Genomic DNA, 15,767 nt, shown 5'->3' with positions numbered 1-15,767 from the left:
TGTTTTGTGTGTTTTGGGACACATAAGGGATGTTAAATTTTGAAGAATGCAGTTTAATTGATATGACATAATTTTATGAATATTCAAATGTATGTCTACATCAGTTTCAGTTCATTTTACATTTGTTCAATAATATTTGTATCTGTGATAAGGGAATTGATAAATTTTTAAGTTTTGAAAATTTCTTTGACCACATCTGTCACCTCTCTAAGTTGTGTTATCTTTCAAAATAGTAAGACTTACCAATTCAGTCTACATTCATGTGCAAAAAGTCTTTATACAGTTGTATCAGAATATCAGAATTAACTTGATTCATGTATGTTGCCATATTTCAGGAATTATAAAACAGGTGAGGAAAAGGTGATGAGAAGGTAAGACACTGTGTTGATAACAACATCTTAACCTGCCTCTCATGTTCAAACTTATGTATAAGTTCAGTTATATTAGATTTTATCAGCTTGGCATTGCTCAGTTAAATAAGAAAGAAACAAAGGCCGTGATTACTTGGCAAATGTAATACTTCAAAATTGAAAATTTTATCTTTAATATAGTAACACATAGTATTAAAGATCATATTTTGGTCATGTATTGGGAATGCTTTTCTGAATGCATACTTGAATATTCTGGTATAACCTCCATTTGAAAAATTTTTGTTCTGTGTCTTTAGAGAAGCAAAATTACACTAAATTTCAAGGTCCTTAAAAGGTCCTTAAAACTCATCTGGTGAGTTGCAGATGGGGTATCATTCCATTAATGTAAAATGATGTCTTGTTTACTTTTATTTCTAATACTTCAATTAGCTTTTTTTTTTTTTTTTTTTTTTTACTTCTGGTGCTTTAGTTCCATAGAACATGTCCATGTATTACTTGAATATCTAATGCTTTTACCCCTTAGGGTATGGCTCTGGGAGAAGGGCTGAGCCTAAATGAATATGATAGCTTGCTTTTTTTAAAGAAGGTGGTCCTCCTTCCTACTCTGTTCCTTCCTTTAAATGCTTGTATGATCCCTCAGTGTGCCAGTGCAGCTCACCAAGCCACGTGCAGAATAAATAAAATATGCAGCAATAATAAAATATTTTTCATATGCGCCTATACCAAAGTCAGATAAAAATCAAGCACTGGTATCACTGGGAATGGTAGGAAGGGGTAGGAGCGCACAAATAAGTGGGACTTTATTGGGAACAAGCTGCATCCTTGTGGGATTTCAGAGCTGCATCCTTAATGACTACTGGTTAGCACCTTGGAGTTCGACCTCATTCATCCACCATTTGAACTCATGGTATTTCAGGGCCAGTGAGCTTTGCTAGTGTGCCTGAAGACTGAAACCCACAAATTACTTGGCCTTTTTGTGTTGACCTAGCTGTCTTCTTGGAGCAATGCTACCTGTTTTCTTTTTGCTTGAAATAGATCTTCTCTGCTGTGTATTACTGAAGATAGTTTCAATTTAGGGGGTTTTTTTTGTTTTCATTTTCTCTGTTCTTCCTGTTGATATGGTTTGTACTATCACTTTGTCCTTATTTCATTTTTAGGTTTTCTATCAATCAAACTGCCTGCAATCTAAGAAATTAGTACAGATGGTTCTTTTTGAGAAGGAAAATATACTGAATTAGTAATTTATCTTCTGTGATACCATATAGTCTTTTCTGCTGACTCCATCCAGCATATGACGATTGTGCTTCCTAATGTTTTGTATTTCCTTCACCCTTGTTTTTTTCAAAGTCTTTGGGGAACATTTGCTATCTGATGTTGAATTGGCTTTCCATTCTAGGATCTCTGCCTCCCTCTTGGTGGATTGAACTGCTTTGAATGGTTAGCCTGCAGGTTTTATACTTTGCAAAGGATGGCATGCAGTGACTGCTAGGGATATGATTCACATTCTGTTCCACTGCTGTAGACTCCGAAGTTAAACACGTCTCATGATCTGTCTGAGTTTCATAGCTCTCATATTAGGGAGCTAAAACCCAAAAGAGAGAAATTTACAATACTTTAGATAAATTTTCAGTCTGTGGAACCATGGAAAATTGCACTTGAATTCAGTGGAGTCATGATTAACCTTACTATGTCTTAAAAAGCAGAATTTTTGGGTAACATTCTCTGATTTGTTTAAAAATGGTTTTATACTTCTGAAATCATGTCTTCCAGAGAAATGTGTGGTTCATATCCAGAAGATAAAGTACTGCTGGCTAAAAGCAAATGTATCTCTATGATGTTTAAGATAGTATGTGTGCGCTAACATTACATGAGGTAATGTGCTGTAATCTCTGATTTATTATTGAGGCAATAATCTTGTCCTGCAATATTCAGTGGAAGTGTAGCAACCAAATGTATTATATGTACTAGATTATTTTCCATTTCAGCCAGCTCTCTGTCTTGCATTGCAACAAACCCAAAAACCTAATTTTCTCTTGTTCAAACCAAAAGCATGAGCAAACGTAACTCAATAGTGCACTGAACTCACAGGTTATGCAAAACAATCTAACAGAATAAACAGCACCTATATATCCCCAACTGCTAATGTTTTCCAGTAATCTAAACTTCTCTTTAGTAAAAAAAAAAAAAAAATGGAAAACTGTGTGGTATATTTGAAACTTTATTACTTGACTATTCTACTGGATGTGGGGAATGGTTTTGACATACCATGGCTAGATTATCTGCTTAAACCAATTGGAGAGATAGAATTGTATTTAAAAATTTTGTTCTGCCCTCTTTGAAAAGATGTCAGTGGTATGAATTTAATCAATGAGTGAGGAAGAGCATGTACTGTCAGCTGTGATGCCATTGGTATGCTGATGGTATCCAGCTCAGTGTCTGCTTCTCAGAGTGCAGACAGTGCAGTCTTCCAGATGTCCCAGTGTCTGGCCAAAATAGGGATAGTGATACAAAACAGATGGTCTTGTCTCAGGGCAAAGTAGAGTTGATGCAAGCTGATAGAGGGATGGAACTGGAAGAAGTGGCAGAGCTTCAGTTGTTGGATGCCGTGTTGTACTCATCCTTGATACACAGTTAGAGGTAGCAAGGAGGGCAGTTGTCCCTTTACAAGTAGGTAGAAGTTTGAAGAGCAATAGCAAAGATCTACAGTATGATTCTTCTAGCTTTTTGTCTAAGAGTTTTGGTGATTATCGTAGAATTATTAATGTGTTACTATCTCAGTCAGGACTTTAATGCACCTAGAGCTCAGTACGGACTTTCACATACAACATATGAAGTATGTGGTGCTAAACGTTCCTGTGCACACAGAGAGCTTAGAGATTTTTTGCTTTCTCCCTGCTTGCCCAAATTGTCCAGTCTGAAATCACTCATATATGAGTCCCTAAATTAACTGGAACTTTTCTAGCACAACTTTTTGGTCTGTAGCCAGGTGTATTTGGGTAGAGTGCTTGACTGAAAAGCAATTTTTAAAATGGGAGATAGTCTAGTTTATCAGTAGAAAATTTAAGCTGTTTAAGCGTCTTGCTTCTTACTTAGTGTGTTTCTCTCTTCATGAAGAAAATTCTCTGAAGGACAAGTAAAGTGTTTGACTATATTTGGAATTCGATCTTTTTAATTAAAAGAAAAAAGAAGTTGGGTATAGAGATATTTGCACTGTAGGAATTCTTGATGTGATATATATTTTTAAAAGTAAACTGTTGGATTTTTCAGCATTACTGGAAGTGTTTGGCATAAAATTACTTGTAATTTTTATGCTTTGCCTCAACTTTCATTTTAGTATGAGGCGTATGAATTTCCGCTGGCCTCTTGACAAGCTAGCTAGGGTTAATCTAGCCAAGGGCTAGTAGGGTAAATTGAGTGAATGCAAAGAAATATGAATGTGCCTCTCAGTGCAAAAATTGTTTAATATCCTCTCTGACTGGCTGAAAGTGCACTGTAGTTGCTCTGTGTTTAGTGAAGTATACTGAATTAATGAATTATTATTCATCTTAGATAATTTTTGTAAAACTTCATATGAACAGAATGCAAATTATTGGTTTGATTAAAAATATATATAAATAAGAAAAATGTAAGCAATAATGTAATGTGAAATTCAATATTTAAGATATATATTGTAAGGAACATCTGTACTATGTTAACCAAAAACACTTGAAAAATATTACGCTATCTCCTCTTTGTTAAAAAAGAAAAAACCCACCAAACTGAAGCCTTTTAAATACACATTCTTTTTGAATGCTTTGATATTTTTGCTATGATTGAAAAAAGACTTACTGATTTAAATTCTATTGTTATGACAAAGATTTTTGGTGGTTTTCTTTAAGAATGCAGAATTGGACTGTGGTTTGAATTGCACATTCAAATAAATGTAGCGGTTGCATGAATGAATGACATTGGAATTGGAGCTGATTAGAAATACTGATCAAAATTTGCTTTTAATTCTAAAAGATGTTTTACTTAAAGCTAAAGTGCCAAAAAAAAAAAAAAAAGAGAAAGCTTGCTGAGGAAAAACATTAAAAGACATTCCTTTAGATGCCTTCTGAAGTCCAGATTTTGAGGTGGTTTTGTGTATTTTCTCGTGATCACCTTTTTGAGGTTCTGTATTATTACAATGAAAGTACTGTTGTGCAATTATGGCAGTTGCAGTAATGCATTATAGAATGTGATGCAACAAGTGAAATATTCTAAATTTCATTTTATTGGAAATGTAGACGTAATTAATGTGCTCCAATCAATACTAGATTTCTATTATTGTAAAAATAAAATTTCTGAATGAATTCTTTAACACTGAGTGAAACCACCTGGTTAATAGCTTAGATTGGTGAGTTTGAAACCGCTACTGTTATGAAGCAACAATACTTATATAGTCAGTTATTGTTGCTGAACTAGTCGATGAGCAGTAGTTATTTGGCGATTTTAGATTGTTTGTCCTACGATTACCAGTAGGGAATGATAAGAGGACATGATGCCAGTTCTTTCCAACTGTGGTTATGAACTTTCTCATTTAAATAAAATGAGACTGTAACGTTGCATTCAGTCAGTGGTTTGTCTGATTTGGAGCAAAACTCCGAAGCCCCCGCGCTGCATCTTAGAGATGCTCTCATCCCCTAAGTCAGTGTTTCATCAGTCTTGCTTGCTAGTTGTTTGTTTTCAGTCATAAACAATTATCACACCTAGTGGGAAAAGGGAGAGTAAGCAGGAGCACTGTGGGCTTAGTGTAGTTTTCTAAGATACTGAAGTGTGCTCTAATGAAACTAGAACATCTTCATCAGAAAAGACCTCCTATGTTAATTCCAGTCCCATCTTAAAAGAGGAAGAAGGAGAAACTGAAGGAAGATTCCTCTGACTCTTATTCCTCTCATGCTGATTAAAAGTGAGAACTCTAGTCAGGGATTCATGTTTCAGGGTCTGCAAACAGTGATGCTTTCCCTACTCCTATGTTGGTTTTGTGGGTTTTAGACTGTGGAGTGGGATTATCCTCTGACAAATGATACGGGTAAAGGTGGACATGCAAACTCAGGTACTTAGTGGCATCATATTTCAATTGGTTTTGCGTGACTCCATCAGTGAAAGCACACTTAGGGAATTTATTGTCAACTTGAGATGCTTCTCAAGTTAAATGGCTTCCAAACATTGTGTTCAGAAATCTAAAATACTTCTAAGGAGTGAAAGTCTCTGGATTTACTTAGAGTGATATTTGTATCAAAAATCTATGGCATAGGTCTAAACTGGTCCAAAGTCTGGTATTTGAAGATGTTAATAGGAAGACATATTAGAATATGTACCAGAACATGTAGCTTCCTGCAGAAGCTAGCTCCAGTTTTGCATCTGTTGAAGCAAATATTTAAAGTATCCTTTTCAGGAGTGTTTCATCAGGTGTTATAGGCTAATGGTTCTTCCTTGTCTGGAAGCCTAATTCCTGCTTGTCTCAACATTTCTTTTGTAATTAATGTGGTTTTTTTATTGGACTCTCTTGATATTGGCAATATAATTTATCTAAACCAGAAAGGATTGGTTAATATGTTAAGACGCATAAAAGTATGACATATAAAGCAGCTGAGATTCCTGGAACACAAGCAGAACTGCTATGAGCAGTAGGGTTTGTTGACTTGATTTTTTGGGGTTGAATCTATGTTTGTTTGGTTTGTAATTGGTTGGTTGGTTGGTGGTTTTTTTGTTTGGTTTTGGTTTGTGGTTTTTTTTCTTTTTAATGAGAGTAGTAGAGCATATTAAGAGTCTGTGTGTCAGTCAACAGGCCTTTACAAATCAATGCTATGTACACGGAGTATGGCAATGTCTACCATGATGTAAGAACACTACCTCGAGAAATTAATTGCTTCAAAGGAGGAGGCATTATTTTCCTGATGTATCAGAATTGCCTGGTGGCCTGCAAGAACACAAGTCAGAATTCATTATCTGAATTTTTGTTCTTACATGAAAACATCTAATGCTTTTCTTAGTGTTAGACAGAACAGACAAACTGAGTTGTCATAGACTTTTCCAGCTTTGCACCTTATGCATCTTGAAGTACTCCTGGGAAATTACTATGTTTTATAAAGGAGGAAGGAGACAAAGGTGACTGGATCATAGAAGAAAATGTAACACATGACCTAATTATGTGAGCCTTCTATACAACTAAACTTTCATTGTATTTTATAGGAGTTTTGCATAAGAAAAGCTGTATCCTTAAAGTGAATGGTGTGTGAGTCTTGTAAATGTTTGTAAGATGTTTCCACAGCCTGTCATCCCAAGACATTAAGCAATCTTACATTGTTTCTAGAATACTTGGTACTAGTGCCCCTTTCCCTCCCCCTCTCCCTTCCTTCCCGGATAGAAAGGAAGTAAATAGTTGTGAACAACATTCTATTTTAAAAACATTACCTTGTTATTGAGCTATATTCTTGTTTAGTTGAAATAAAATTTTTAATGACACTTGTCTATAAAAAAATCACAAAGAATTCAGCTTAGTGCAGCGTTATTATTGATATAGAAAACATCTGTTTCTGTGCTATGCTATATTATACTTGTGATCTTTATCTCACTTTAAAGTATTTTTGTCTATTGTTGTTATGGCAATGCATGAAGATTGCAGCTGTGTGAATTTATTTTGGAGAATTGCTGATTTGAGAAAAATGTAAGTTTTTTTCATTTGGTTTGTAGGTAGGGTTTTTTTAACCATAGAAACTGCTATAGGACCAAAGCTGAGTCTTCACATTCCCTATTCATTTAGAGAATAGCAGAGAATAAACATTAAATCAAAGAAATACAGTACACAGTCATGCATTAAAATAACAAACTTTTATTAGCACAAGTGAGATTGTTGCATTTATGTGAACTTCTAGCCTATTTCTGTACGAAGATAGGTAATAATTTTCTAAGGATTTGAGAAGTTTCACAGTATTCTTGTCTTTCATGACATAAGCAGTCATCAGCTTGGCTTTTTTCTTTCTCTCTTTTCTCAGTGAATTACCTCATTGCTGCTCAATAAAATCACTGAACCACTCAGCTCTATCCTCACTAGTTGGTCTAGCAGAGAATACAAAGAATGAGAAAAGATTCAGTGTCCAGAACCTGTAACTGAATTGACTTTTCAAAGAAACCCTTTTTTTTGCTAAGACTGGTTCTTTTCGATGTTACATGGAAACATCTGAACCTTTGGAAACCTTTTTTTTTTAATTCTTAGAATGCATTATTGCACTTGTTGCTTGTATTTATTTTAATAACATTCTTATTTATGTTCAAATATTATTCTACAAAGCACACATGAACTATTGAACAACACATGCACACAGAGTTTAGTACTAAAGTTACTGTATGGTTTATTGTTTTTTTGTTATTAATTTTTGGGTTTGTTTTGTTTTTTTTTAATTAAGGGGCATTTAATTAATGTGGTCAATCAGGAAGATTGCCAGATGGCATATAAACTTGCTTACCATTCAAAAATCCCCATCCAAATTTGTGGGTATTGCAAACCAGGCAGCTTCTCAAAGCCCAGTTGCTTTAGTGAGAAGAAAGTGGAATATCTGCACTCTAAATTTGAGGCATTGAGAAGAAACTGAAATCATTAAATACTGATGTGGAGGTGCAGTAATCCAAGTTAAATCAAATGCTGCAGTTATTCTTTGGATTTGGTAGATGAGGTTATACCTCTCTGTCTAGTTGTAATACTAGCAGCTTTTTGCCAATTTGACAAATTCCATCCAATGCTGAATTAGATCAATGAAAATTCCTTGAGAAAAATCATCAATTGTATATGATGTACCTTTTTGATATTTTAAATCTGCATTTTTGTATGCAAATACTGCTATTTGTCTAACAGCATGTGACAATAAATCAATACTGCGTACTGTTCTGCCTACTTACCTGTTAGCTACAACTGTAGGCAACTCTTGAATCCACATTTCTCGCACAAAGTTTCTTGACAGAAAAATGCTGGTAGTTGGCTAAAAATGAAAAAAAGGTATGGTTCTGATATACAAATTCAAATGTAAAAGGAATGATGGAGGGCAGCCTATATCCTTGCTCTGTTGAAACAGTCGTCAGAAAGCCAAAAGTTAATCAAGCAGAGAACAGTTGAAACCCTCATTTAAAGAAATCACATCTGTTTAGGGGGAGAAAAACCTCAGGCATATGCTTCAGTTTCTTTTAAACTGTAATCCATACAGTGGTTTACATCTGTTAAGAAATATGGAACTTTTCGCACCTCTTTAAAGCACAATTAAACTGTATTTATTTTAATACATAATGTGTTCCAAATATGTAATACCTTTTCTGAAATGACTCATAGATGATTGATTTCCTAGCTCTTTATCATATAACCTTCCAGGTCCTTTGAATTAGTTTGTGTATTAACCATATATGAAATTTAAAGGAAAAGCTGTTGAAACAGTGCAAAATGATGCCAGGAACTTCATTGCAGTGGTCAATTTATATCAAGGCAACAAATTACCTAGAGGAGGGAGAGGGGAGTGGAAAGACAGTTTTCTTAAGCAGTAAAATAAAACATTACAGAGAAGACAGTGTAGTTCAAGGACTTTAGTCACAAAACTTTCATTTACGTTTAGCCTAGCTGTTATTGAATGTTGCTTATTAAAATAGATGTCTCCCTAGAGTGTTGTTTAACATGGCAGAGTCCCGACAATCTGACCATACTGCCCTGAGTTCAAAGCACAGTGGTAAGAGTAGCTTTAGGAGCTACATAGGACAACCAAAAATATTTCAGGTAAAGATTCGGGGGGTTGTATCTCATTCTTTTGTGTATGAAAAGGAGCTTGGTACTCCACTGTGTGTCTATAATGATTACTTGTATATTTTAAATTCTAATTGAATGGTGCCTCTACTGATTTTAAATTCTCTATGACTTTTACGTATCTGATGTTGGTATTTAAAATCTGCCTTTTTGTATTTTCTGCTTCACTCAGATCCATTAACATCAGGTTTCTTTTGTAAAATGAAATATATGAAAATACATGTGTATGCATACATTATCTGAAAGACATTTTAATTAGATGGTCACATACTGTATTACTGTAAGCCACATGCATCAGTCAGTACATGGTCATTTAACAGCAGCTAGTCAGTGTTTTGCTTGATTACCCTTCAGCTAGACCCTAATCAAGTTATAAACAACTGAAAATTGGGCTTTATGAATACATTAGAAATAGAGAACTTGCCTATTTTGTGTTAGCAAAAGAGATACAGATTATCATTTACAGTCTAACTGACCTACACTATTTCGGTGTCATCTTGGGAAAAAAATTCTCTGAGAGCCTCAGCTCTCTTCCTGCAAAATGGGAATGATTTTACAGTAGTAGAAAATCCAGTTATTATTATGAGTTGCCAATATTACAGCGATATGGAGGATTTCAGTGTGAACATTTTGGTCTCTTTCAATGTGTGTCCATTTCACATTTTCTGGGTCTAGCAGAGCACTTTTATTTTAAGAATGTTTTTTCATTGCTAAGTGAATAGTTGATGAAAAAACAACAGAGGAGGAGCATACACTCAAAAAAATATTTTTTTCTTCAATATGTCCTTTGTCAAATGGAGCTATTTGACAGCATCTCTTCATGACAGATTTTTTAGAAATGAATCAGACAAATAAAGACTGAAAAACATATGCAGCACTGTTTGAAGTGAATATAATACTGAATATTTTTCAGGGAACTCCTTGTAACAGGGTGATAATATAAAAAATCCTCTCAAATGTCATATCCTATTAATATGCAAGTAATTGTGTGTATTTTCTTCCTGACGTTTTAGCAGTTCCATTTTTTAGTGATTCTACGGGTGAAGCTCCTTTATTTAAGCTACACAATTTATTCATGTGTTCATCCCATTGTTCTGTCTTGTTGCAGAGGATCTTGATGATCTCAGAATGGAAGGAGTAACAAGTGTGATGTCTTCTGGGAACAAATTCAATCAGACTCGAAGTGCTCATACGGCTGAGCCTCAAGCAAAGGTCACATTGAATATCTGTGCAAGATGTGCCAGGTAAAAAAAACAAAAAAAACCCCCAGATCATGCTAGTCAATACCTTCTTTTCCCCAGATTTTTGACTATGTGTTGTGCTTATGGGCCAGGTGATGACCTCTCCTGTGCTAAAGAAAAAATAATTGCTTAGCTACTGACTACACTATGACCTCTGGCATTTGAATTGTGTAACTTATGTTTATGCTTGATATGTCACATCAACAATGAATCAAAGAACATAGTTAGTCTTAGGCCTTACTTCACAGCTTGAAACCATTTTAAGCCTTTCTGTCTCTGAATTTCATTAGTTATTTGAGCTTCTGTGGTTTTTCAGTGGATGAATCAGGGAATTTAAAGGTTCAAATCCAATTTGAAAAGCACCTGTATAAATGGAGATTTAGTTGCACAGGTGCAGTCCAGGATTTCAAATAGTTGCTTCTTAGCACTTTATAATCTCATCCTGTTTCACCTCTGAGAAATAATTTAATCAAGTTGAACCCCTTTTGGTTTTGACAGCTGGAAATAATTCTTGTATTTACAGTATGAAGGCCAAATAAACAGGTTGGTATTCCTGTAGACTAGTCAACTTGAGAATGCAACACTAACAGAAACCCCTTAAATTTCCTGGATGAATTCTTCTATGTAGACAAAAGCTCATTTGGAGAAAGGATTTAAGCCTGTTTAAATGACAAAACTAGCCTTCTCACCCTTCTGTTAATGGTTCAGATTAGCAAGAACAATACAGAGGCATGCCAATTTTATCTGCCAGCCTTTGCCAATGGCTGCTCTATTGTGTAGTTTGAGAGGGGATTAGCTGCTTGTAAATAAAAAGCAACCTGTGGTGAAATTAAGTCAAAAGTTTGGCCATATGCCACCCTACGTTTCTACTTTTTTCCCCATTTTGCTCGTAAATTACTAGTTTTATAAAGCACTTATGCAGGCAGAGGAGCTTCAAAACATTTTCTGAGACTCTGGAAGCGTTAACTACAGGTATACTGAATCACCCATGAAATAGCATCTCTTTAGCAGGTTTGTAGAGCCTCAGGGAACTTCAGCTCACAGTACTGTCAGAGTACTGGATGGCCTTGCAATTCAAATAGTTTTGCTGTTAGCAGCAGCGTGGCCTTATGCTTTAAGGAAAGAGCAAACATGCTAGTCATGGGATTCTTCCCAATTCACCACAAACAAATTGCTTATGTTGTAAAACGTCTTCAAACAACTAACTACATGAAAATGTGGCACTTGTTTTTTTTACCTGGCATCCGTTGTCCAGGTATTAACAAGTAGAAAGGTAAGGAATATAGAAATGTGAAGTTTTCTACATGGTCTTTCTGAACTTACAATAACATATGGATTACTATGAAGGTTAATTAAATTTTGAATTCCCTAAAGTAGCCGCTAACAGCAGGTGCCAAGATTCTATATGTTCTCTCAATCCTGCACATCAGGGAGCAGACGGCTCAGATCTTGAGCCAAACCCAGCAACCTTGGCTATTGCTATTGTCCTTTAAATGCCTGTACTGTATGACTGCCATCTAAAATATGAGCTGTGAGAGAATGATCTCATAAAATCCCTTTTGCCACTTCACTTATATGAGAGAATGCAAAACAGTGCTTTATTTTGCCTATACACCTTCATTTTACTCCCTTCTATACCGTCTCATCAGGAGCAAGGGAAGTCAAAAGAGAGAAATGGGTGTTGCTGTTGTATTCACTAGTGAGGAAAGTAGCATTAATTCTTCGGGGTGGTAACCTTAGTCTATCTATTCTTTGGAGCATTCCTTCCTTCTTTCTGAGTCTTAAGACACCTTTCCTCTCTTACTTCAAGACAGAGTACAGTTAGCTCTCTCTCTGGTACCTTCACAGGGGTTTTGTCCAGAGCCTTCTTGCAGCTGAAGTAGTGGGTACAGAGAGTTGCATGAAGCAAATGGTTTCAAGGACATGAAGACAGAGTTTTTTTCCTATTTGGTTTCAAGAGCAATTAGATTTGGTTTTGAGAACAATTAGATTTTCTGTTACTCAGTGATATAGCCATTCAAAATACTGTACTATAAAATTACAATCTAAGTATTTTAGTAATCTCTCTGGAAGTTTCTCAGTGTTGGCATTTATTTCCATTGTAGTGACAAAGCCTAGTATTTAATGAAAGGTCAAAATATTAAAGTTATTAGTGTATTTATTTGTTTTAGAAATTATATTTCTATACTTTCATATTCTGTTTTATAAACACTCTTGTGTGCTGTACAGTGTGTATATTAGTACTATGAGATTTGATTGTAGGCCTGTTTGAATATAATTGAAAATTAAGTCAATATAGGCTGTTATGCATATTTTTTGTTACAATTAAACAGGTGTCTTTCTTAATTTTACACATTTTCCAGTTATACAAAGTGATTTCAAATGAATGGAGCTATTAATGGCAGTGGGTGTTCTGTAGATAATAGGGTTTGTCAAATCAGATTACCAGATTAGATTTGCTGAAGGTATTTTAGCTGTCTTTGGGAGAAATATGACTTTTTACCTGAAATCTAATTGGCAAAGTTCCAAATGTTGGAATATGTGCTTCTTGGCTCAGACAAAAACTTTAATTTTACACTTGCATTTGCATAATCTGTTTCTTTCACCTTGCTGTATTTTTTTAAATGCTTTGCTCTGATTAGTCTTCAGTCAGTTTACCTCCTATGACACCTTCATCAGAAGTTTCCTCGCTTCTTTGGGTATGTTGGAGCTTTTCTGAGAGAGATTTATTTAAGCAATTGAAGGAGTTCTTCAGTACTAGCTTTAATTAATTTGGCTTAATATTTTGTATCTCACTTTGAAAGGACAAATGTCTTATTGAAGTTTCACACTACTTCTTCATTAAAATAGTGTGTAAGTTTTAGACCCTTCTGCTACTAGGATTACATTTTCTTGCCGTAGATCATTAGAACTTATTAATTATTTGAGAATTAGAGTGAACAGGTCTATGACTATGTATAGGGTGCCTTAGCCTGAGAGGAGTGCTGGTTTCATTCTGAAACCACCTGCAGTATGGTACGGTGCAGCTATATGTGTCATATTTTCTGTGGCTTCTATAGCTTCCTACAGTGAGAGTACAGTGAGTTGTGAGAAGAATGCACTGAACCAACTGTTTACCCCATACTGAGATATTTGTGATCAGATTTCATTTAGCTCCAGTTTAGCTTCTTCTCTTTGTACCACTCAAATATGTGAGAAAATCAGGACCCAGATTCTAGAATGTAATAATAGGAGGACAATACTAGCAGCTTCTGGTTCCTTCTCTCTCTTTCAAAACAACCTTATTCCTTTGCTAGTAACTGGCATTTAGTTCAAGCTGGTACTAAATGTCCTGTGTAACTGGTTTTCTCTGGCTGTCACTAGGCTGTTAGTCTGCACAGTAATAGTTCTTCCCTTGGAATTCCCATATTCTATTTCTGAAGCAGTGTTTAACACAGTATCAGAGGGTCATTTTAAAAAAAAAAGAATGCCAAATGGAAGTGACTATAATTAGAGATAAAAATCTACTTTGTTACAATGCAAATTAAATCCAGTTTATATTGTGGGGGAAACCTGCAGTGGTGTTGTGGCACTGCATTTGGGAAAACATTCTCCCTTGCCTTAAGTCTCTTAGACTTGTTCACAAATTATAAGAAATGAGACTGGAGATAATTAGAACTAAAATAAACGCCCCAAACTTGTAATTATTTTTTTTTTTTTTTTAGAAACTGGTATATAACCTTCAGTGCTGATAATTTCACCAATCATCTTCAAATAATAAATAGATAGATAGTTGTGACTGATCAAGTCAGTAATTTTAAAAAAAGGTGTAGTTCTCCATCCAGACATCTAAGAGATAAAGATAGAGGATTCTTTCAAGCTATCACACCAAATTGGTTTTTACAGCTTGTGATTTAAAAAACTAAAAAAATCCCCCCCAAAACAACCAACCAAAAAAAAAATCCAACCCCACAAAAAATAAAACCAAACCAAACAAAAAACCTAAACAACAAACAGAGAGAAGGAGAAATAAAAGGAGGGGTTAATTCTGCTGGAGTATAAATTGGTTTGTAGTCTGGCATATAGCTGTAAGAAACAGAGAGCTTACTGTTTTCTGTATAGATGTTTCACACACGATGAGCGAAATGCAGATGGATAACAGCTTTAAGAGGTTTTTCAAATGGGGAAGTAGCTACAGAACAATGTTATTCCCATAGCTGTTCTTGGACTACAGGGCAAGTTAAGCAGCATATTAAGTCATCTAAATAAAGGGGTGACATCATTCACAAGGTGGAACAAAACAAGGTTTATAGATACAGAAAAAAGACTACTAAAGAAACTCCCTGGAAAGTTTGTGTCTTTCTGTTTAGCTGGAAAATTAGCCAAGACACTTTTAGTACAACTGATCTGGATTTAGATTATTTGAGGAAAATTATTATAATTATAATTCCTTCATCAAAGAACACAACTGGTTTGACTGACTTACAGAGTAGACTGACTCATTATAACATGTTTTTGTGAATCCCTTCTCACATACAGGCAAAACAAATTAATTTCAGGTTTGGCTGATGAATCAGAAGACACAATCACAGATTAGCAAAACTCATAGAGATTTAAATGACAATTTGTAAAAGCAAAATGACACTTCCATATTTTCTCATATGTATTTTGACTTGCACTTGAGTGATTTGTAAGAATTTAATTGACCACAAGGTAAAAGATAATATTAATGTACTCTTGAATGAATTATAGAGGTTTCTCTTTTCTTCTTTTTTTTTAAGGACCACCCATTAGCCTTGTATGCCCACTGCCATGCTCAAAAGTTAAATCTTGTTCTTGTGGAGTCTTGCCAATGCATTCCTGAAAGTAAGAAGCTTTTTGTTTTTAATAGTGCAAGGGCTGCATTCATTCTTTTTAACATCAATAGAATACAAAAAAGGGGTTGCATGTGATTAAAAAAGAAATGGGATTATAGAAAACATACTGTGCCACAAGCTTGAAGGCTTCTGAACAAGAATGTTGGGAAGGAGCGCTAGTCGCATACAAATGTAGGTTTGAGATGCAATGTTTTAGTTAATAATGTAAGATTAGCTAGAGCAAAAGCACAATGAAGTAAGGAACTAGAGGAATCAAATATATAGGTATAAACAAACAGAATGCACCTGTACATTAAAAAGTAAAAGTGGTTTTTCTTCCTGTCACCTCTGGGATGTGGAGTACAGTTCAAGTGTAGCAACTGGTATGCTTGAGCTGTTGCTGTAGAATAAATGAGATGCTCTGTGCATGCTGCCATTACAGATGTTTTTGGAAAACTTAATTTGGAAAAAGTACTCAAAAATTCTCATGTCAGTTTGCCTTGCTCATGAAATCTTC

The 15,767-nt window shown here is 35.0% G+C and overlaps 1 protein-coding gene across 2 annotated transcripts in view; it reads left to right on the top strand.

Annotated features, from left to right (window-relative positions):
* C1H8orf34 (chromosome 1 C8orf34 homolog) overlaps nucleotides 1–15,767 on the top strand; it is a 134,598-nt gene that overhangs the window by 87,643 nt on the left and 31,188 nt on the right. For both annotated transcript variants that reach the window (XM_064651324.1, XM_064651314.1), the window contains one exon: nucleotides 10,283–10,418. In XM_064651324.1, the coding sequence (XP_064507394.1) occupies nucleotides 10,283–10,418 (136 nt within the window). The remainder of the gene's footprint in view (nucleotides 1–10,282; nucleotides 10,419–15,767) is intronic.

The sequence above is a fragment of the Pseudopipra pipra genome, chromosome 1 (genome assembly GCF_036250125.1).
Source record: "Pseudopipra pipra isolate bDixPip1 chromosome 1, bDixPip1.hap1, whole genome shotgun sequence".
Classification (NCBI taxonomy): domain Eukaryota; kingdom Metazoa; phylum Chordata; class Aves; order Passeriformes; family Pipridae; genus Pseudopipra; species Pseudopipra pipra.
Note: the sequence above shows the minus strand (reverse complement) of the source record. Positions and strands in the feature narration are given on the sequence as shown.